Source organism: Balaenoptera borealis (genome assembly GCF_965194805.1).
Source record: "Balaenoptera borealis genome assembly, chromosome: 9".
Taxonomy (NCBI): domain Eukaryota; kingdom Metazoa; phylum Chordata; class Mammalia; order Artiodactyla; family Balaenopteridae; genus Balaenoptera; species Balaenoptera borealis.
Genome location: NC_138873.1, coordinates 58,046,160 through 58,071,449, shown reverse-complemented (window position 1 = coordinate 58,071,449; position 25,290 = coordinate 58,046,160). Strand labels below are relative to the sequence as shown.

The window sequence follows — 25,290 nt, the reverse complement described above, 5'->3', positions numbered from 1 at the left end:
GTCATTACAGAGTATTGAGTAGAGTTCCCCGTGCTATACAGTAGGTCCTTATTAGTTATCTATTTTATATACAGTAGTGTGAATATGTCAATCCCAATCTCCCAATTTATCCCTCCCACCTTTCTCCCTTGGTAACCATAAGATTGTTTTCTACATCTGTAACTCTATTTCTGTTTTGTAAATAAGTTCATTTGTACCTTTTTTTTAGATTCCACATATAAGTGATATCATACAATATTTGTCCTTCTCTGACTTAACTTCACTCACTATGACAATCTCTAGGTAAATCCATGTTGCAGAAAATGGCACTATTTCATTCTTTTTTACAGCTGAGTAATATTCCATTGCATATATGTATCACATCTAACTTTTATAAAATAGGAAGCTCACTAACCAAATCTATGTTTTTTTATAACTGCACACTTTTTATAGAATAAGGTTTACAAAACGTTTCAGGTGCTTTTATGTCATGGCTAACACAATAACGGTATTATTGTAGTACCTAACAATATATATATATGCCACCACTCTTATATAAAACATTTGATCCCCAATACAGGAAAACAACCAGCACAGCACAGCTAAAATCTGTAGTGTCCTACTAAAACTAAGGGCCATGCAAGTCTGTATAGATTCCAGTGAATGCTGTGCCCAACCAAGGTACTCTAGGATTATAATTCCCAAGTCATAGAACCCTCTGCTTTATGAAAGAATGGTTACAAGGGTTGCCTTGCCTGAAATGAGTGAACCGTTAGAATATACTGTGCAGAACTGCATATATTTGTGCATATTTGCTCCCCCAATCCAAACTCCAGGGGACAGGGTCCACTGCTTTCATCAGATTTTCACTGGTCTATGATCCAAACATGTCTGAGAACAGTGCCCTTAGGTCATTCCCTCATGCTCATTTCCAATATAAATCTAGGTTTACACATTAAAATTTGCCTCAAGATGGAGAGACTCATTTGTAAGACCAATAAAAATATTAATACCCCAGTTTTCCATTTAAATTACATAAAATGAAGCAAAGCAGATTTTTTCAATTATAATTATATGAAATATTTTAAAAACTGAAAATCATCTTTAATAGTAAAATTGATCCACTTTATTGCTCTATAGCTGGGCATTAATTCAGTTATAGAAAATAAAAGTTAAATGCCTATCATAAGTTTGGTTCAAATCTTAGGATGCAACGCAATTATGCTATTTCCTGCCTTACACCTAAATCTTATCCTATAGAAGTTCCTTATCCAGGCTTCTGAATTTCTGATACAGGATAAAATGAAGGTCACAAACTAGGAAAGTGGCCCCAGGCCCCTACCAATGCTTCCAAAACTAACCAAAGGCAGTGCTACATATTTCTGGCCTCCAAATTTGTTAATGTGAATGCATTTTCCCACAGACACCTAAGGCAGGTCCATAATTGTACCTCCAATTCTAAGATTTAAGAAAAAAAAAAAAAAAACCCAACTCTGAGAGACAAAGTATTTTTTTAATCTTTCCTGGCAAAACCTGACCTGAACTGATGTGTAAATTTACACTTGGTGTGGAAAGTTTTGCAGTAAAAACATGAATGTGTTTGACTACAGGTTGCTGCCCAAAACCCCTCTGGAAACATTTTTCCATTACAAAGATCATGTTGCATGGTTTCAGTCTGCATGGTGATTTTCACAGTCCTGCACTATCAAGCAAAGCAAGCAGTGAGAACCCCAGCAAATATATGGCAGTCATCGATACTGAACACTTGAACATGGGGACATATGGCATATTTGTAATTCCCTAAATGAAAAGGAAACACAGATTACCCTTCCACGAGACCCATAGATTCCTACATGCCAGACCTATTGTTTTTTTAAAAGGTCCATAAAACCTATCATTGAATCTACTGGAGAGATGTTGTTGACATTTTGTTTCATCAGATCACTTATCATTCTCTTTTTAAGAGTCCTTGGGAAATATTTTTGTTTCTTATCTCAAGAATAGCTTTTCCTGGGCAAAGGGTCACTGTGATTTATAAACCAGGTCAGGCCTCTCTCCATAATGTTATATGCATTAGTGCATTAGTATTGTTCTGGGCTCCTCTTTTTAACCTGGTCCATATTTTCCTTTGCCTTTCTCTACTACCTTTAGTCTATATTATCTTGCTGTTTTGTGTTTGTTTGTTTGTTTAAATACGCCCATGTAAAAGAGATTAAATCTTTTATGGAACTGGAAGGGCAAAGTTATAAGATTCAGGAAATCCTAACCCCCAAGTACAGAGCATTTGGCCCGTTTCACCAGATCTATTGGGAATTACATGTGAAAACCCAAGTGGCATTATATTTCTAACTTATTCCAGAAATGTTACCAGAGTCTTTTTGGACTTGTTTGCCCTTCCAACTCAGTTTTGTTTATAACTCCAGACATCTTTTCATGATCTACATATTTAAAACCAAACTTACTACTCTTATAAGAAGTTATTTTGTCCTACCATGTATTCAGGTTCAAAACTGTCTGCTAGGAAAATGTTATTTTGGTATATTACATCCATTTACCCTTCAACCTGTCAGAACTATGTCCAGAATGTTAAATGGACCAAATTCTATTTACATGAGCCAACCAAAAGTTATACGATGACCACTGCATAGATTTTGACCAAACTGTATGACTTATGCAACAAACAGTTCAAGGTTCTGTACATAAGATGTTCAGAATATGCTTAAGTGTAGTATTTTTTTTTTTTACATTATTGTTTCTTTTGAAATCCAGAATACCAGTTTAAGTGCAAAACTCTCAAATGTGGGAAACTGTGAAGTTAAGTATGAGAAAAATGAAAGTAAACAATCTAATAAGCACAAAATTAAAAATATACCCATCAAGCTACTTTTCCTGCTTGTTCTCCTTCCATGTAATAGGAAATACATAAGAAATGAAAGGGCCTTCTTCAGAACACAGACGTGGGAGGGTCTCTAAAACTTGGATCTGGGCTTTACCAATCAATCATTCTGATCTAAGGTTTTTGATCAAAGATTTTTTTAGCAATCTAACATTTTGAAGGTGACATCCTATTCAATTTGTACCCTAATATACACATAAGTGCCAAGTAACATAAACAAAATAAAGTTGGTGATATTTAAATTTCTTGTAAGTCGAAATTGAAAATTAGAGAAAGAAGTAAAAATTTTAATTAATATCTTGAATTTGACAGAAATTGACCAAGATCTCTGATAAGTAGTTTGTTGCTAAAATATTCAACAGCAAAAAACTGTATTTTCTCACAATAAAAATGGCTATCAGCTGTCCTAAAATACCAGAATCAGAATTAAATCGATATGATGTGGAAGGAGGTTGTGTTAAATGCCATAAAAGAGCATGGAAAAATGGACAAATAAAAAAATGCCTTCTACTTAGAGGAGAAAGTTTCATTACTCTAACAATATCTTGACATTTCTAAAAGAGAAATCTGACATCAATGAAGAAGACACTATGCTAAAAAAGACAACATTTTTTTGAGATCTTATTTTGGCACAGAACAACACTGTCTAGAAAAATATAATCTTTAACATGTACACTATTTGATACTGCAATTTCTGAGTATTCTCGGGAAGACCTGAAGAGTTAGTTTATCATTAGTTTTAGACCATGATTAAAGTCTAAATATTCAACCATTCAGTAACTGTGCTGAAAATTCACACTCCTTTTATAGTTAATGTATTTGAGTTATTTGTTTTAAGAAAAAAATGCTTTGCAAGCCACTACTAACAACAAATAGAATTTTCTTGAATACATATATCAACACTACAAAATTTTAAAAGCATAATTATCCATAAAATATTTTAAGGAGTTGTAAGCGTTGAAAAGAAAGTTTGGTTTAAAACAAAGTACTTTTAATATATTCAGATTTGGTCAGAACCAAATACATTATATCAAAGACCACAGCAACACAGAACACTTACCTGAGGTTGATTTCTTAAAACTATCAAAAGTAAGACTAACTATTCCCCCTGGAACATGACTTCACTAAATCTGTGAAAATGTACCAGGGTACCATTTCTCAGAGCAAGTCCTAGTAATCATTTTTCTGTGAAAGAAATGATCTATATTCAATTAAGTTTGGAAAATGCTAAGTTAAAGTTAAATAAATTAAGTTCACTGCAAGGAATCTTAGTTTTTCTTATACTCATAGGATTATCTGTCTCTCACACGGATCAGACTACCTATCTGACCATAGAACTCTGTCATTCACTCAGCAGCTCCCCAAAATACTGTACTGCCACACATATACTGGGACAATCTGTTCTTGAGTATAATAAAAGTTAAAATTATTATTTCTGTAATTTTCATTTTTGCTCCCTAAGCAATAATAAATAAAACAAAGAACTAATGAAATCACAAAGTTAATAAGTTCCTAGTTTTAGCTTTAACATAAAACCCTCATACTGAATATTGAAAAAGTGTGCAGCAAAATTTATCTTCGGCACACACAAAACTTCAGGGTAGCTCTCTCCACAATTAGCGTCTGTCTCCCCACTGAACATCTTGACACCTCATGCCCACAGCCGCAATCCACCAAGAGCTATTTATTCTCTCTCATCTTCTACACAGACCAGTCAGACCCATTTAAAATCAGCTAAGACAAACTAATACTCTGATACTTTCCAAGCTACTAATGAGGCGCAACAAATTAGTCCTTTAGAAGCATATAGAATTAAGACACTTTTAGAGATAAAAGTTCATAATTCAGCAAATAGCTACTTAATGATGGTTTTTCATATACCTCAAATGTGTCCCTTAAAACATCAACCTTGTTACAACTCAATTCTAGGATTCTTTTGCAAAACATTTTACATTTCCTATCTAAAAGTACTAGGTCGAGTGATAATTTTATAAAATGATCTAGTTAATTCAGTCAGAAGAGTCAATTTATCTTTATTATAAATCGAACACATATGAATTTTTTAGATGTGAAGTTACTAAAAGTAGTCTCTACTTTTTTCAGTTATGTGTCTACCTGGAAAAGAATACAAAATAAAATATTTTAGGGTTACAGACGTCATTAGGAGGTTTAAGATTCATACATTTAAATAATTTTTTTTTTTTTTTTTTTTTTAAGAATAGGACACAAAAGTAATTTATCAGGATTTTCCCCTTAAAATGAGGTCTGGAACTGCTATTAATCAAAGAAGCACTAGTACTTTAAAACTTGCTTTGAGTGGATATTTCTATTCAATTAGCCAAACTTAAAATGACAAATGATGTTTTCAAATATAGTTAAGCCTCTTTTTCAAAAGTAAAAAATATAAGCTGAATGCTTTTGCACTTCTGAACTTTATACTACTTTTACAACATTTCTGTTTATGAAATTTTTTCTTCTCAGAGCTAACTATATGGTTCTCTGCTTTCAACTTTTAATTCAATAAAATAGTAATTCTAAATAGTAAAATATTTAGAAGTTCCAGACTTCCAAAACAAAAAAACTTTCTTAGTAATCCCACACATATAGCTTAGTCATTATTCTGTGATCATTTTAATTGTTTGCTGTCCATTAGCATGAGAACAGTGAATTTTGTAACTTTCACTCAATAAAGCAGAATGAGCTGATGTAAACTCCCGTCTCTAGTTCAAAAACATATAAGAGGAAATATTTAAAACAACACAAACACACATACACTAAGATAGAAAAGCCAAAGACATCAGAGTCTAAGGCTGGGCTACTCTCAAAGTTATTGAGACCAAACTGCTGTAATTTGTAGATTATATCACCATGTATATAGACAACCAAAGATATATATAGATAAGCTATTAGTATTAATAAGAGCATTTAGCAGGATTGTGGGATAAAATATAAACACACAAAAATTAATAGTGTTCTTAAACTCCAATGATAACCATTACATAAGAGAAATTTTAAAAGACAGCAACAAATAATATAAAATCCCCAGAAACAAATCTTAAAAATGATATATAAGACCCATGACGAAAATTATAACACATTTTTGAAGGTCAAAAAGGACCTAAAAAGTGGAAAATATACAATGGTCATGGATGGAGAGATGACATGATACAAGTGTCAATTCTCCCCCGAAGTATTCCATAAACTCATTGCAATTCCTATAAAATCTCAACAGGTCCTCTAATGTAATGAAATTAGAGTCTGATTTCAAAATGAAAATGCTCAAGTAAAGGCTGAAGAATAGCTAAGGTTATTCTGAAAAATGAGAATAAAATAAGGAGGTGGAATTTGCTCTACGTTCAAGACTTATTCTGAAATAATAGTAATTAAAACAGCATAGTCCCAAGGCCAGGCCAGACATATACAACAATGTAACAACAAAAAGCTCCATAATACCCATGAGACAACAGTAGAATTTAGAATATCATAAAGATGGCATTTCAAATTTACCAGGAAAGTATAGAGAGAAAATGATTATGAAATATTTGGCTTTCCTTAGGTAAAAAAATAAAATTAGAACCCTGCCCTCACCAAAATAACAACTAAAATTCAGAGAGATTCAAGACTTAAATGTGAAAAACAAAACTTTAAATCTATTAGAAGAAAAATATAGGAAAAGGATCTCATAAACTTGGGTCATGGTATAGGCATTCCTCGTTTTATTGCACTTCACCTTGTTGTGCTTTGCAGATAGTGTGTTTTTCACAAACGGAAGGTTGTGGCAACCCTTCACTATCAGATGATGGTGAGCATTTTTTAGCAATAAAGTATTTTTAAATTAAGGTTTTACATTACTTTTTAAGACACAGTGCTACTGCACACTTAATATACTATAGTATGGTATAAATATAACTTTCATATGAATTGGGAAACCAAAAAATTCATGTGACTCGCTTTACTGCAATATATGCTTTACTGTGGTTGTCTGGAACCAAACCAGCAATATCTCCAAATCATGCTTAGTATTTCCAAGAAAATATAACAAACAAAAAAGGCACAAACCATAGAGGATGTTGATAAATTTGACTGTATTATAATTTTAAGTCTGTATGGCTGGGCAAAACAGAGTAGACACATTTCATCTTACCCTATTTATTACATCTAAAAAACCTAAACAAAATACATGAAACAGACCTCAGAAGACTCTAAAAATTGGAAATAAGAAGTGAGACTGCATAGAGATTTCAGGATTCAAGGAATAATCTGGCAGTGAGTTCCTTACTTTCTTTCTTTGACTCTTATATATCCCAATCAGGTGCTGAAGAAGCTCAAAACTAGGAAAGTGAAAGGGTACAGAACCCATCCACGAAACAAAATAAAACAAAACACCCAAGATACATGAAGTTTCTCTAAACAAAGTACTGATGGAGGGCAGCCCTGATGAACAGAAACTTTTTTTTTTTTTTTTTTTAATTGGCTGCATTGGGTCTCTGTTGCTGTACACGGGCTTTCTCTAGTTGCGGCGAGTGGGGGCTACTCTTTGTTGTGGTGCACGGGCTTCTCATTGCGGTGGCTTTTCTTGTTATGGTGGAGAACGGGCTCTAGGCACGCGGGCTTCAGTAGTTGCAACATGCAGGCTCAGTAGTTGCGGCATGCGGCCCTACGGCACGCGGGCTTCAGTAGTTGTGGCATGTGGGCTCAGTAGTTGTGGCTTGCGGGCTCTAGAGTGCAGGCTCAGTAGTTGCGGCACATGGGCTTAGGTGCTCCGCGGCATGTGGGATCTTCCCGGACCAGGGCTCGAACCTGTGTCCCCTGCATTGGCAGGCGGATTCTTAACCATTGCACCACCAGGGAAGTCCCATGAACAGAAACTTTTTGACTACACCAGCCAAACAGCATGAAAAAAAAAGTTGTTCCTCCCCAACCTCATTGTGTAATGACACTGGCACTGAGGGTTTGGGGACACGTGTGGAAAAAGTCCTGACAACTATCCCAGCCAGACAGTAACAGGTAACAAAATTTAAGTAGGAACCAGAGTCTCATAACACCATACCCAAAATGTACAGGATATGACTGAAAATAACATAAAAACCAGGAAAATCTCAACTCAAATGAGAAAAGACATGCAACAGATTCTAACACTGAGATGACAAAGATATTGGAATTATCTGACAAGACTTTTAAAGCAACTATCATAAAAATCCTTTAAAGAACAGTTTCAAACACACTCAAAACGAATGAAACAAAGTCTCAGCAAAGAAACATAAAGCAAAACCAAAAAAAAAGTTTAGAACTAAAAAATACAACCTAAACTAAAAATTCACTGGTAGGGCTCAATAGCAAGAATTCAGACAATAGATGAAAGAATCAGTGGACTCAAAGATGGATCATAATTATCCAATCTGAACAACAGAGAAAACATATTGAAGAAAAGAAAAAGAAAACCAGATCTCAGGGTCCTGTGGGACAATAACAAAAGAACTAACATTCCCATCAGTGCAGTCCAACAAAGAAAGGAGAAAGAGTAAAGGGCTGAAGAAATAAAGGATAAAAATTTCCCAAACCTGACAAAAGACATAAATCTATAGACATGAACCAAAGAATCTTGAAAGGTGATCAAGAGAAAGAAAAAACAAATTACCTGTAGGGGAACAGTAATTTGAATGGCAGTGAATATTTCTTTGGAGACCTTGGAGGTCAGAAAAAGTGACACATTTTTCAAGTGGTGGAAGAAAAGAACTTATAACCTACAAATCTATATCCAGCAAAAATACCCTTTAAACTGGAGATGCAATAAAGATATCTTCCGATTTTATACAGAAAGGTAGCAACATTAAATGAAACATATACACAGATATCCAGATAAAACTGTAACCTGAGCATGTGTAATTTCTAACCATTTTTCTTCCCCTTTTTTCCTCCCCTCCACCCTTAAGTATATACACATTTTCAGTGAAATAACCAATAAAATATATGCCAGAGGAAGAATCCCCTTGAGAGAAGAGTAAATTGGGGCAGGAACACTGAATGTGACATAAGCACGTGCATATATGCACACCACACACACACCCTCCCAACTAAGGTTGCTGGATGAGCTCTGAGCTGGCAGAATAATACAACAGAAATTCAGGGTTCCCTGTGCTGTTGCCTGGGCCTAACAGATTTGACAAAGCTCCCTTCATCCCCAGCCAAAATGAAAACAAAAACAAAACCTGAAATAACCCATCTCAACTTCCAAAGCTGCACAGATAAACTCCGCCCAGGATAAGCATGAGCAAACAAAATTTTTAAAAAGGATAATGATTTCAGAACTCAGAGCAAATGCCTTGCTTTGATACAGTTACTGCCAGGAGAGGAGAAACCTTTTCTAAAATTTCTGACCAGTATTTTCACTGAGATTTAAAAGAATACTGCATCTATGATACTAGGAAAGAATGTAGAAGGAATAATCTGAGTTGAGGAAAGAGTATAAGAAAAAGCTCAACTGCTCAATGGAACCACTGAAAAGCAAAATGAATATTTTAAAGTATCAATTCTTGATAAAGAGTACATTTAGGGGGAGACGTTTGAAATTAACAGTAGATGTAGAATAGTGAAAAATAAGGTTGGAAAAGTAGATTGATGTTTTCACTGATGACAAATTTACTAAATTGTTCAAAGTTGCTTCTCAGTTGAACACCAAAGAGGTATCTGTTGCCTACACAGAGTATTTCTTCTGACAATAAATCTTAGAATTATATAATTCTCTCTTGTAAAAGGAAATTTTATATCAAACCTCAATAAAATCATAACTGCCGCTAGACCTGACAATCCCTAGCGAACCACAAAACAGATCACATCCTGCATTATACTTAATTTATACAAGATTCTTAACAAGCTAGGTAGTTGTACTTAATTCAGTAAGCAGTAAAGAGCCAATGAAAATTTATGAGCAAGGAAATAATATGATCAGAAGAGCATGACAGAGAATTTGCAAATGAGACTAATTTGGCTTCCCATACTAAAAAAAAAAAAAAGATAAACAAACAACACTGAAAACATATTTAAAAATGACAGGGAACGACACCTTCCAGTAACAGCCCAGCAGAGAACACGTTTTATCTACTAGTTTTTAGAACATTTTTGTAAAATGATTTTGTATGTGTAGGATATGACGTAGCAGTTTACAAATTACATATTAACTAATAATACATCAGAAGTACCTCTGTAGTAAAATATGAAAAAGCAAAAAAAAAAAAAAAAAAAAAGAGGGAAAATTTAAGATTATATTTAATTGTGTTAATTATTAGGAAACTTACTTACCAAAGGAAATATACAATGGGAATCATTAAAAAGCTATTAAAAATTATAAAAGTGGAAAAAGTAGGGAAAGCAGGAAATTAAAAATTCAAAAATAAAAGTTGAGTATGTCTGTACTCCCGCATGCCCTGCAATATTCCTGCTTTGCTCTCTCTACAGCCCAATCTCAAAGGCAGTTATAGCAGCACAGTCTATTAATCTGTGAGCATGTGAGACTAGGTAGAAGGATAGTGTGAAGAGGTTGATAACTATATAGTTTCAGGTCTACAGAAATGACCATCATGGACAGTAGGGGTACATGGGAGGAGAATAAAGAGCAAGCACAAAGTACGAGGTTCCATTTATGAACCATTACAGAGGCCAAGCACATGGTCCCCGTCCAGACCTAGGGAAGTACAGAGACGAGTAAATGAGAGACAAAGAGATGCTCATCAACCTTCTGAAAATACAATATATAAATCGAGATAGATTTTAATGAGTTTTGCTTCCTGTAGGTGTGAAATGGAGACACTACTCAATAAGGCTTTTGTAATGACTTACTGAGGATGTATATATGCACTTAGCATAGTGACTGGCCCATAATTTGAATTCAAATGTTACCTGCCTTTTCTTTCCATAAATACTCTTTCACTAGCATCAGTTCATTAACACACTGAATGTGTTATAAGAGCAACCAAAATTTTATTTGAGATTGCCCAGATTTCTAAGACCACACCAGATCCAAAAGCATGTTCTTTGTGGACAAGGTATTATTTCATGAATATAAATGAATGGTGCTGTTGGACTCAGGCAAGAGGAAATAAAGTACTTACAGAGTTCAAACTGAGTTTAGTAGAATGGGTAAGATTTAGAGAAATGTCAATGAATAAAGGAAGACATCATGAAAAAGATGATCAAGTTGAAAGGTGATCAAGAGAAAGAAAAAACAAATTACCTGTAGGGGAACAGTAATTTGAATGGCAGTGAATATTTCTTTGGAGACCTTGGAGGTCAGAAAAAGTGACACATAGTAAGTAAGTAAACTTACTAATTAGCAAAGTTCATTGGAGAAAATGTTGAGTCATGTTATTTTAGAAAAAGCAAAAACGGTCTGGCTGAAGTTTATATTGGAAAGCAGCTGGGAACATTAGGCTAAAAATCAGGCTGGATGTAGATTATGAAGAGAATCCAATGTCATATATAAGGAGCTTTCCCCTATAATAGTAGATCTCAAAACGTTTTGCCTTTGGGACTCCTTTGCACTGTTAAAAATTACTGAGGCCCCAAACAGCTTTTCTTTTTCTGGGTTATATCTATCAATTCTTCTTACATGAGAAATTGAAACTAAGAAATTTTTACAACACTAAAATGCAAAGTACTCGTTCCATTAGTTGTCAGTGATGATGACATCACACATTATGTAGCCTCTGGAAAACTCAACTCTATTCTTGTGAGAAAATGAGAGTAAAAGAAAATAACATCATAATCTTATTACAAAAACTGGTTTTAACTTCGCTGATCCCCTGAAGAGTCTCAGCAAACTCTGGGTGTCCCCATATCAATTTTGAGAGTTGCCTCTCTATAGCAACGCAAAAGACCAAATCAATGCAGGGGTTTTTTGTTTTGTTTTTTTAAAATTTTTTAACATCTTTATTAGAGTAAAATTGCTTTACAATGGTGTGTCAGTTTCTGCTTTATAACAAAGTGAATCAGTTATACATATACATATGTCCCCATATCTCTTCTCTCTTGCAGCTCCCTCCCTCCCACCCTCCCTATCCCACCCCTCTAGGTGGTCACAAAGCACCGAGCTGATCTCTCTGTGCTATGCGGCTGCTTCCCACTAGCTATCTATTTTACGTGTGGTAGTGTATATATGTCCATGCCACTCTCTCACTTTGTCCCAGCTTACCCTTCCCCCTCCCCATATCCTCAAGTCCATTCTCTAGTAGGTCAGTGCAGGGGGTTTTTGGTCTGTTCTGTTTTTTCATTTTCTTAACCGGTCTGTTAATGGTATGCAGAAAGACTAAAACAGAAAGATACAGAAGAAGAACCCTGGATACGGCATAGCAGTGAGGTAAGATTACCAAAGCCAAACTTAACATTTACAGAAAATTTCATAAGTCTGGACTTGCAAGTAATAAAAGAGGAACAAACTGACTTAATTTCTTCCCTTAATTTCATTGTACCCACCAGGATACAAAACTCATTTCTTTAGGTAGGCTATATCATAGGTATGGTCTCAGATGCTCTAGAATGGTTCCAGTTTCAGGAAATTTTATTTTTAATAAAGACAGTTGGTTATGTGTCAGATTTTTATCTAATTTGTATGACTTCATAAGACATTATGAAAGTAAAAGTCACACACTAAAAAAATATCTATCAGTCTATGTGTCTTGATGTGGTTTTAAGATAATGATCTCTGCAATTATATGTTCAGCTAGCCCTGAAAGCTATCATACATAACACTATTTCTATAAATGTGTCCATAAATATAGAAACTGTACATAACATTGTACTGTTACACAAATCTGTAAAAATCCTTTCTCTTTATTGTATAAACTTAATATTTTAAACATGATTCAGTTCATTGTGCTAAGAATACAAATTATATAAAAAAAATAAAAATTTATTAGCTAAAGTGATTATATATAAATATAATTGTTATTCTTGTTTTTAGGTGATAATTCTCTAGATTTTTTAACAAAATCAAATTTAAAATGTTTCAAGGAAAAGGCTGGATGAATAGAATCTAGAGTTGCTAAAACTTTTTATTTTCAACCCAAAATTACTAGATATGCAACAGGGTGATGTGACTCATTCACAGAATAAAAAGGCAGTCAATAAAGTCTGACTCGTAATGGGCCACATGTTGTGTTCAGTAATGACTTTAAAGAGGCTACTATAAATATGGTAAAAGAATTTTTTTTAATTGAAGGAAACTGTCATTAATAACCAGAGTTACATCCTTGATCATTGCTCTTATCTACTAACCTTTACTGAAATAGATACTGGTCTTCACTAATAAATCTTTAAACTCTAGTAGTATTAATTAAAAATCAGGTATAATATTTAAAACATTTAACAACCAGTATGAATGGACAACTGTCCACCAGAAAGGAGGGGTAGTAAGGATGCCAGGCTGACAGGCAAAGGTATTCTTTCATTCCCACCCCAGACCAGCACTGAGGCCTGGGGAAGTCAGCATTGGTACAGGAAAGGAGGAAATAGGGTGATTAACTGCAAGAAAATCAACTAATAGGAACAGCTGCCCTAGGGCTAAAACTACATCCTAGAGGCCTCCTGCTGGTCCAGGTACTAACCATTTAATTGCTGGATTATGAGTTGGTAGGAGCTGCACTTGGAGGGCTCTTAGCAGTATCCATTTCCCAACGAGCTAAAAAATATTTCAGTATTTTAACAACTGGTACCGTCATATACCCTGAGAGCAGTTGAATATCAGTCCTTCACAAACTAAAAGAATAGTAACAAATACTGTCACCACTGATATGACAAAATTCTATTTTACAATTTAGAGATGAGTTTAAAATTTTTTTAATTTTAGCATTCCAAAAGCTAAAGCTATTAATACAAAAACAAATACTTCAGTGAACTAAAGCCTTCACTATCTTTACATTTGGGGAAATTTTCCAAACTTCTAAAAGTACTCTTAACTAGAGCCTTCATTATTAATCACTAAGTCCTAAAATGGTGGCATTTTGGAATTTCTTTAAAAAATTAAGTTAACACACCTTTACTTTCCCAACTTTTGATCTCTAAATAAGGTAATTTTGTTATCTTCAGTAACTTTACAAATTAATTATTTCATTTATTTGCTATACATATTATATTGAACTGACTTGAAAACTAAACATCTATAGATATGCATTTTTTCCCTCACATGACAAACCCTCATTTTACTGATTTTCTTTCAAATACTACCAAGCTCCTTCAGTATCTTGGTGGTTTAAACCACCACCATCACCACCTAAAACAACAAACTGTAGATATAAAAGATGGGCAAAAGTGACATATTTTAGTAGAAATTTATCACAAACTTTGAAATTTGAAGACTTGGAATCCAATCCTATCTACATGATTTACTGGAAATGGGAGCCCAGGCAAGACCTGTTACCTCAATAAGCCTTACTCTCCTCAACAGAACTGCATTGTTATGTCTGTAGGGCAACTAGCATAGTGACAAGAGCTTCATGCTAGCTGGTGCCCCATAAATTTTAGTTTCATTTCCCTAGCCTTTACCAAAAGATTAGGTAATTGGGTGATAGGTTATGAAACAACTATATAGAAGAAAAATAATTATGCTGAATAAAACAATGATACCTAAACTAGAATAAAATAAAAAATAAAAATTATGCTTATTTTTTAGATTATAACATTAACACATTCTTACAGTAGAAAAAGTGGGGAAAAAAATTTTCCATAATCCTACCACCAGACATAACTACTATAATTATTCCTCCCGACAGTGTTTTGGTTATTGCATAGAATACATAACTGTATTACCATAAAGAGTTGTTCCTGTATTTTTTTCTAAACTTTACTTTCTAAGGCCAATAAAAATTCTCAGAAAACATCATTTTAAGGAATATTTTATTTTATCAAGTGAAATATCATATTGTTTACTAGTCTTCTATTCATAGATATTTAATTTCTTCTTACTCTTTCTGTTATATATTTTTTAAAAATACTACAATGAACATGCCTGTATATAAATATTAAGATTTGATTTTTTCAAGAGTATCTATGAAAAAAAATAAAAAGAGTGTCTATGAAAGGCAAATTTAAGAATAACTGGTAAAACTGACTGAAATGTTTATTATAATGCACTCTATCCTTATCAAGTCCAAAATACATTTAACTGGAACCTGATTTTTTTTCTTTGCTATGTGGTTCAGTATACCTGGCATACCCATTGTCATGGGTTGAATGGTGGCATACCAAAACATATGTCTACCCAGAAATTGTGACTGTAACCTTATTTGGAAAAAGGATCTTTACAGACATAATTAAGGTAAGGACCTTCAGATAAGATCATATGTATTAGGGTGGATCCTAAATCTAAAAATAGTGTTCTTAGAAAAAGTAGGGGAAAGGACAATGCAGGGAAAAAGTCCATGTGAGGACTGAGGCAGTGACTGGGGTGATGTGTGTACAGGCCACAGAATGCCACAGACTGCCAGCAGCCACCAAAAACTAGGAGAGAGACGTGAAAAGCATACTCCATCAGAGCCTCCAAAAGCAACTAAATCCTACCGCCACCCTGATTTCAGATTTCTGACCCCCAGAACTGTGAGAGAATTAAGTGTCTGTTATTTTAAGCCACAAAGCTTGTGATAATTTGTTATGGCAGCCCTAGGAAATGAAGACACCCTCAAATCACAGTTTAAATCAATGTCTATTCACTGTTTCAAAAGCTACATCATCTATTTCCCATTAAACTCCCCTGAATTGTCCCATTACTATTTGGTTATACATTATTTTATTTTTTACAAGCACTATGAACATCACCTACTTACACGTTGCATCCATTAATGATAATCTAGTTGTAGTTCTAATGTAGTTTTTGTCTACTCAGTCATAATATAAGATCCTTGAAGGCAGGAACGGTATCTTAAATGCCCTGCTTGTCATACATTTCACCTAATATAGTGCTATATATACAGTGCAAGATTTAGTAGCTTCCTATTTGCTAAAATACAGAATGACTAAAAACTTTTTTATATACGTTAAACCATCCTTATGGAATACTTTAGAATGCTAGTGGGATCCTTTAAACATCTACAACATATAAAATATAAAGATACATTTTCCTGCTCTTAAAACTGAAGTCTGGTCTTATGAAAATCCTCATTGCCTATTGTTTTAAAAGATCAACATTTACTGTCAATGACTTAAAATCTACATCAGGAATCTAACAATACTCAAGATATGGCAAGAATCATGGAAGTTAGAAGGACTATAATAGAACAAAGCACCAGCAGAAACCTCTTCTGTAGAGGATAGGCTGTGGTTACAAATAAAGAAGTTCACCATGTTACATTCGTATTATATTTTATAGTTACTTAAGGTATAGTTGTTTTAACAATTGCTTGGAAAAAAAAAAGAATGGTATTAAACAACAACAACAAAAATCTAAGTATACAACATACCTGAGTTCGTAAAATTTCAGTTTTTGACAACTGCATATCACCAGTCAATTCTTTCACAGTGATGCCCAGTGGCTCCAGACGTCTGCTGAAGTAATTTGTCATTTCAGCTGCCAACGCTTTCATTGGAGCAACATATACAATCTGCGCCAAAGAAACACTAGCTTGATGAATGAGCAAAAACTACAACGTCAATACACGTCACTATTTATTGTAAAATATGATGCTAGCCACTTAGGGTGAAAAATCTTAATAGTGATATATGAAAAGTACTTATCTTTGTTGCATAAGTGTGCAGCTGTTTACAGGACAATGGAATTTGTTTATACAGCCTTATCACTTTGAAAACTGGTGCTTCAAAGCCAAGTGCGTTTTCACAGCTTTCACAGGGGTAGTGGGATTTTCATAACACAAATAGGGATTGCCTAAAAGTAATGAAGTGAATCATGCAGCATTCTTTACATGACTTCATGTATAATATCCTTAAAAACTTCCAGATCTCATGTAACATGTACAACTGCAAAATGATTTTAAATTTTACAATTTAAAAAGCTGTTGTCGGACTTGTTAATTTCCTACCTTAAATTCATTCTTTCTGATAACACCTTGTTGAAAATGCTGGCGAATTTCATGCAAAACTGTAAGCATTGCAATGTTGGTCTTTCCAGCTCCAGTAGGGGCACAAATCAGCATGTTCTCATTGGTGTTGTAGGCAGTCTCAAACACAATTGACTGGATTCTATTGAGTCTTCTCATTCCTTTAAAAGCCAGCTGTCCAATCTAAAAATGACATGACCCACTATAAATGATAATAATGTGAAGGTCTCATACAAAACATTAAATGCAAATTTTTTGTGATTAAAAAACAAACAACTAATTTGTTTAGTCTCTCAATGCGTCCTGTATTTAAACTAAGTGTGCACAGTTGACAACTCACAACTATTGTACAATTCTAATGCACTTGGGAATTGTAACCCACTAAATTTGTAAAATATGATAATGAGACTATACCTGTATCTTTGTACACAATCCTAAGTACAAAACAATGATAATAATGTAATGAAACAAAATTAAACAGGTATCTTTTGATTTCATATGATGATAGCCTAGTTTATTTAGATTGAGGATAACTAATGAAAGTGAAAACAAGAAAATTCCTGGGGATGTATATCAATAAGAAATTCTGTTTCAATATGTTATGGATTTTTAAAGATACTTTTTTGAAAAGGCAGCCTTAATAGTAGGAATAACAGCTGCAGATTATGTTTGTTCAGAACTTACACTGTGACACATGCAATTGTAATCACTTTCATATATTTATTTATTTAATCCTCAAAACAATTCTATAGTATAGGTACCTTTAATATGTCCTTTTAATAGAGAAGAAATTAAAGACACAGAGTGGTTAATTAATTTTTCCTAAAACCTTCTATACAAAAAGTCTTTAGAGATGAAAACTACAATGTCTGAGAGAAAACAAAACACTGGATGGAATTAATGGCAGGAAACTGGAATTGCTATATTAATGCCAGAAAAAAATTGATTTAAAAGCCAAGAATATTACCAGGAATAGAGACCCAGTCATTTCATGAAGAAGATGATTAATCATTAGGGCATAACAATCCTAAATGTTTATATACCCAATAACAGATCTTCAAAACACATGAAGCAAAAACTGATAGACATGCAAAGGGAAATAGGCAAATCTGCAATTTCAGTCAGAGATTTCAACATCCCTCTCCAAGAACTGATAAGTCAAGTAGGCATGAAAATCAGCAAGGCTACAATAGATTTCAACAGCACTAACAACCAATTTGACCTGACTGACATTTATTCATCTAACAATAATTCTCCTCAATTGTTCATGGAACATTTAACAAGATATATATATACCATATTCTGGGCCATAAAACAAGTCTCAATAAATTGAAAAGGAAGCAATACATACAAAATATATTCCCTGATCACAATGGAATTAAATTAGAAATCCTTACTAGAAATATCCTTAGAAAATGTAAAATATTTGGAACTAAATAACGTTCTTCCTAAAATAACCCATGATGAAAGAAGAACTCAAAAGGGAATTTAACTATTCTTAACTGAAGAAAATGAAAACTCAACATATGAGAATTTGTGGATGTTGCTAAAGCACTATGCAAGGAAAAATATACAGCACTAGCCACCTATATGAAAAAAGAGGAAAGGTTTCAAATGAATGACTTCATCTTTCAAAATAAGATATTAGAAAAAGGAAAAATTAAAACCAAAGTAAAACAGAATAAAAGAAATAATAAAGATCAAAGTAGATATCAATGAAATGAAAACAGAAAAGCTTATTCTTTGAGATCAATAAAATTGATTAATCTCTAGCCAGACTGATCAGGAAAAAAAGAGAGAAGACAGGGAATTCCCTAGCAGTCCAGTGGTTAGGACTCTACACTCTCACTGCCAAGGTCCTGGGTTCAATCCCTGGTTGGGGAACTAAGATCCCACAAGCTACGTGGCGTGGCCAAAAAAAAAAAGAGAGAGAAGACACAAATTACTAATGTCAAGAATGAGGAGGATGGCATCACTACAGATAGATGCTGCGGATATTAAAATAATATAAGGGAATATTATAAATGACTTTATGCCAATAAATTTGACCATTTAGATCAAATGTACAACTTTCTTAAAAGACACAAATTACCAAAGCTCATTCATGAAGAAATATACAACTTAAATAACTCTATATCTGTTACAGAAATTAAGGCTGAAGTTAAAATCCTTCCCACAAAGAAAACTCTAGGCCCAAACAGTTTCACTGGTAAATTCTACCTAACATTTAATGAGGAAATAATACCAATTTTTCATGGAGTTTTAGACTGTTCAGAAAAACTGCAGAGGAGAGAATACTTTCCAAATCATTCTATGAGGCAAGCTTTCCCCTAATACCAAAACCAGACAAAACAAAATTGCAGACCAATATCCCTTATGAACATAGAAAACAATTATAAACAAAACTTTAGTATATTGAATTCTACAACATAATACTATATCATTACCAAGTGGGGATTATCACAGGAATGCAGGGTTAGTTTAACATTCAAACTCAATGTAATTCACCATAATAATACACTATAATGGAAAAACCATATGATCATCTCAATAGATGTATAAAAATAATTTGACAAAATCCTACATCCATTCCCAACCAAAAAAAAAAAAAAAGTCTCAGCAAACTAGAAATAGAAGGGAATTCCTCAAACTGTCAAAGGATATCTACAAAAACCCTACAGCTCATACTATACTTAATGGTGAAAGACTAAATGCCTTCCCCTAAAGTCAAGAACAAGAAATTACACTCACCACTTAATGCCATATTATATGTTATACTCACCACTTATCATAGTACTATAGGTTCCAGTCAGTACAATCCAGGAAAAAAAATTATTTTTAATTTAAAAATAGAGGCATTCATGTAGGAAAGGAAGAAGAAAAACTGTCTTTATTTAGAGATGACATGATTTCCTAGGCAAAAATCTGATGGAATCTACAAAAAATCTCCTAACACTAATAAGTTAATTTAAGATGGTTGGAGGATACATGACCAGCATGTTTTTAAAATTATATTTCTGTTTACTATCAATGAAAAATCTGAAAGTAAAAAATTTTTAAAAATCAATTACAATAGCATCGAAATTATAAAAATTTTAAGAGATAGGAAACACTTATGTACTAAAAACTATGTAATCTTGCTAACAGAATGAAAAAAAAATCTATGAAAGATGTCAGTTCTTCCCAAATTGATATATAGATTCAATGCAAATCCAATTCAGTATCTCAGCAGGCTTTTCTATAGAAATTAACAAGCTGGTTCTAAAATCCATATGGAAATACACAGGATCTAGAAGAGACAAAACAACTGTGAAACAAAAGAACAATGTAAGAGAGCTAAAACTACATGATTTCAAGGATTATTAAAAAACTAGAGAAGTCAAAACAGCGTGGTATTGGCATAAAGATAAATAGATCGAAGAACAGAATAAGGAATCCACAAAGAAACCCTCACATATACGGACGGCTGATTTTTGACGAAGGCTCAAAGGCAATGCAAATGACAAAGGATAGCATTTTCAATAAATGATGCTGAATAAATGGATAGCCACACGCAGAAAATGAACTTGGATCCATACCTCCTACCATATACAAAAGTTAACTCAAAATGGATCATTGACCTAAAATGAAACTTAAAACTATAAAACGTGTTCAAGAAAATAAAAGATAAATTTTTTGTGGTCCTGAGTTAGGCCAAGATTTCTTAAACACAGCATAATCTATAAACAAACAAATTGATAAGCTGGACTTAAGCAAAACGAAAAACTTACAGTCTTCAAGATAATGTTAAGAAAATGAAAGAAGAAGCCACAGCACGGGAGAATATCTCTGTGAAGCTTACAGGTGATAAAGGACTTGCATCCAGAATATATAAAGAATTCTCCAAACACAATGATAAGAAAACAAACAATCCAATTTTTTAAATGGTCAAAAGATTTGAACAGTCACTTCACCAAAGAAAGTATGCGGATGGCAATAAGCACACAAAAAAGATGCTCAACACCGTGAGTCATTAGGGAATTGGAAGTTAAAACCACAATGAGATAACACTATACACCTATTAAAATGCCTCAAAAATTTTTAAATGCCCATTGCAAGTGTTGGTGGGGATGTGGAGGAACTGGCACTTAATTTTTAAAAAGTTAAACATACACTTAACGTGATCCAGCCATACCACTTCTAGGTTTTACCCAAGAGAAAAACGAAAGTATATGTATATACAAAAACTTGTAAACAAGTGTTCATAGCAGCTTTATCTGTAATAGGCTAAGACCAGAAACAACTCATATGTCCATCAAAAGATGAATGGATGGGCTTCCCTGGTGGCGCAGTGGTTGAGAATCTGCCTGCCAATGCAGGGGACACGGGTTCGAGCCCTGGTCTGGGAAGATTCCACATGCCGCAGAGCAACTAGGCCCGTGAGCCACAATTACTGAGCCTGTGCGTCTGGAGCCTGTGCTCCGCAATAAGAGAGGCCGCAATAGTGAGAGGCCTGCGCACCGCGATGAAGAGTGGTCCCCACTTGCCACAACTAGAGAAAGCCCTTGCACAGAAACGAAGACCCAACACAGCCATAAATAAATAAAAAATAAATAAATAAATAAAAATTAAAAAAAAAAAAAAGATGAATGGATAAATACAATGTAGCACATTCATACAATGGGATACTACTCAGTGATAAAAAGGAATGAATCATTGAAACATGTAAAAAAAGGATGAATCTCAAAATGACTGTTGAATGAAAGAAGCCAAATAAAAAAAGGAATACATACTGTATGGTTACATTTATACAGAAATCTAGAAAATACAAACTAATCTATAGTGACAGAAAGCAGATTAGTTGATGCTTGGGGGTAGGGAGGTGGGTTGAGGGAGAGATAGGAGGGCTTGCAGGGGGCACGAAACACCTTTTGAAAGTGACCATTATGTTCACTATCTTGATTGTGGTGATGGTTTCACATGTGTTTACATACGCTAACTTATCAAATTTTCACTTTAAATATATATGGTTTATTGTATGTCAAGTATACCTCAAGAACGCTGTCTTTTTAAAATGAAAAATAATTTTATAGACTTATCTATTATATCCACTTATGCTTTCATTTGGACACACACACACTTTGAAGATATCAGAGTAGTATCTCTAGGGCCTAGAAACTCTTGGGCAGACCGATTAAACACCTGAAAGTACCAGCGATACTTTCTCATCCATCTCTGCTGATGACTCAGCCTGGGACTGGCAGTGCAGCACATTTTTCAGGACACGAGGCTTAGGGTCAGAGGCCCAGGTTAAAAGATTGGCTTTGTATTTGCAATGTAACTTTGAACATAATTAACACCTCTGAGTTCTATTTCCTCATCTGTAAAATAAGGTTAGTTATACTATCACCCAAGGAAATTATAAAAATAATAAAAATAGCCAACAATTACAGAGTTCTTATTATGAGCCAATCACAGGGTAAATCTTTCATATGAATATCCTAATTATTTGTAATAACCATACCAGATTATTTTACAGATGGGGAAACAGAGACTTCAAAAGACTTAAGTTCACACAGCTATAAATGGTGGAGTTAGGATTCGAAGATAGTGTAACTTCAGAATCACAGTCTTTAATTGCTAATGTTTATAAACCATATAGTATAAACCATACACAGTGTAGGTACTTGCAACTGTGTTGAAATAAATTAATAACATCTATTATCATCACTGTCATATATCATCTTTGTTTTTTATATGAAGCTTCTAAAATACTATGGTAAGTGAATGCTACAATTTCTAGTCTTCATAGACTCATGACAAAAGTCCACTATTCCTAAACTACAAATCTGATCATGTCACATTCCAGCTTGAAGATTTTCTGAGACTTCTCACTGTCCATTTTAACTATACAGGGTAGGTAGCATACAAGATCTTTCAAGGCACAGAAGGTATAGCAAATAGAACCCTTCAAAATGTGAACCCTTGTTATTATCTTCCACTACTGCTATCTATACATACAATTTTTTGGACATTCTTTGTGCCTTTGCACCACCTATAATACCTTTCCCAACATTGAGAAACTCTTCATTATCATTCAAGTTCAAGTTCAAATGTAATCTCTGGTCCCCTTCAATTCCATACACAATTATTATATTTATGCATTTATACTCTGCCGTATTTCAAAAGATTTAAGGAACTCCCATTTCTCTCAGCAGCTGGACATTCACACCACCCCCTTTATATATATATTGTCATTATGGCCCTTAACCACAAACACTGAAATGATTTGTTTATATGTATATCCGGCCCACTGGATTTAAACTAAGGATTCAGTTTTACTACTCTCTGCATTACCATAGTACCTAACCAATTGCCAGGAACATAATAGACCTCTAAATAAATTTTTACTGATTGATAAATCAGTTGAATAAATGAGGGGAAAAGTCTTAAAAAATCTTAAAAAGATACACACTTCATTCACAATATCTTCCAAAGGAAGAGTAAACTGGATCTAAGCAAAATATATAGCAGTTTCAGAAAAAACCTATATTCAATCTTGAATAAGAAACATTTCTTTTGTTCTTAAAGGTTACAGTTCAATCAAGAAGTAAACTAAGGCATTAGAAGAATATACTCACAAACAAACCTATTACACATGGAGGTTTATAACATTCTATTCAATTCAACAATCATTTACTGATCACTTGCATAAATATTACTATACTAAGGACTTATGTCAGTATAAATATTTCTTCTCTTAACAAAAGTAAGAGAGTGTCTAAAATGATCCTTAGAATATTTAGCTTGTGGTTTAAAGGGAAAAAAAGGTGATAAAATTATATTACGCCATTTCAGTTGTCTACAATAAAGATATGGACTAGGTGCTGAGGTATCTGAGGGGAGAGAGAGTCACTAAGAAGAATGCTCTTTCAGGTAGAAGGAACTGAGTATTACAAAAACACCTGGAACTAGTTAAAAGTTAGTAGTTGTGTGACAGAGATGGGAGGAAGAGGAAGCAGAGATAATGAAGATGGAAAAGTAGGTTATGAACAGACTCTGAAGACCGGACTACCATAGAGACTCACCTACCTCTAAAGATTTTCCTGAAAGAATATAGGGTAGTGGAGGAAACTAAGGCCTAAAGAAGTTAAACAACTCACCGAAGTCCACACTGCTAATAAATTGTGGAAGAGATGAGACCTGAACTGAGTTTGTCTTAGCTCCAAACACAAATTATCACCAAATATACCGTCTAAAATATTATCATACAATGATTCAGTTTGCCAATTAAGTTTCAACATTCATTTAAAAACCACTGCAAAAGACTCCTTAAATTACTGTTGCATATATACAGTCTTTACTAGCAACAGAACATGCTGTCGAGAAGCAAGATACCAAAAAAAAAAGCAAACCCCTACAAAAATTTATAAATTACTTCCACAGCCCATATTCTGCCCCCTCCCCCCAAAGTTTCTTTTTGTTTTTCATTTTAAATTTAGAAAAATGGATGAAATAATTTTCAAAATAAACTTGTTGGTAAAAAAAAAAAAAAAGGAATGTGTACAGGCAGCAACTGTAACAGTATTAAAAAATATCACTAGAGGATTCAGTATGTTTCAAGTTATGTTTGTGAGCTACTAGAACATGAGATAATTAAGTTAAAGTATACTGAGCATAAGGAATTTCTTGTATTGAAATAATATTCAAATTATATTCACAAATATCTTAAGAAAACAAAAGATTAAAGAGGAAGAAAAAGTGTGGCTATATCAAAACTCTATTTTACTTAAATTTAGAACTATGTAGTAATAATATTCATTGTTTTATTTATATTTCATACATACACTAATGTCTAATTAAATGGCACTAACAATCATTGCTTCCAAATATTTAATATTCTTCTAACTTAGAAGAAACACAGGTGTTCATTTTATACATGAATGAATATACAAAATTGAACTGCAATTATTTTTCTTAGTATCTTAATATTTGTTCTTAAATAGAAAACTGAGTATCATGGCTAATTTATCATAAAGGCTTTATGTTTAGCGCAGAGTCATTCTAAATATGCACCATTTCCCCTTTTAATTAGTTTTAACTAAGCATTTTCAAAACATCATAATCAGTAGATGAAAATGTTACATGTTTCATCCTAAATCCACTTGTCTATGTATATTTTGGATTCATCAGACTACTAATCTTACAGAAATGACATGACTCATATATGCAATCCCATAGAAAATATATGTTTCTAATATACTTTATCAAACACTAGCTACACAGGCTGCTACCAAATGCACGCTGTATTTAAAAAAAATAATCTGGATGATACTATTTACCTGGAAGAACAAAAATGTACACTAGGGGCTTCCCAGGTGGCGCAGTGGTTAAGAA

At 33.6% G+C, this 25,290-nt stretch overlaps 1 protein-coding gene and 1 long non-coding RNA gene across 3 annotated transcripts in view; one reads left to right on the top strand and one right to left on the bottom strand.

Moving 5' to 3' along the window:
- The window catches only part of LOC309634846, a 151,406-nt gene extending 141,278 nt beyond the window's left edge, over nt 1-10,128 (top strand). The window contains exon 2 of the long non-coding RNA XR_014248470.1: nt 998-10,128. This is a non-coding gene — a long non-coding RNA (uncharacterized lncRNA). The remainder of the gene's footprint in view (nt 1-997) is intronic.
- ASCC3 (activating signal cointegrator 1 complex subunit 3) overlaps nt 1-25,290 on the bottom strand; it is a 326,479-nt gene that overhangs the window by 209,036 nt on the left and 92,153 nt on the right. For both annotated transcript variants that reach the window (XM_082405191.1, XM_082405192.1), the window contains 2 exons: nt 16,897-17,097; nt 16,321-16,461 (listed from right to left, as the gene is read on the bottom strand). In XM_082405191.1, the coding sequence (XP_082261317.1) occupies nt 16,321-16,461; nt 16,897-17,097 (342 nt within the window). The remainder of the gene's footprint in view (nt 1-16,320; nt 16,462-16,896; nt 17,098-25,290) is intronic.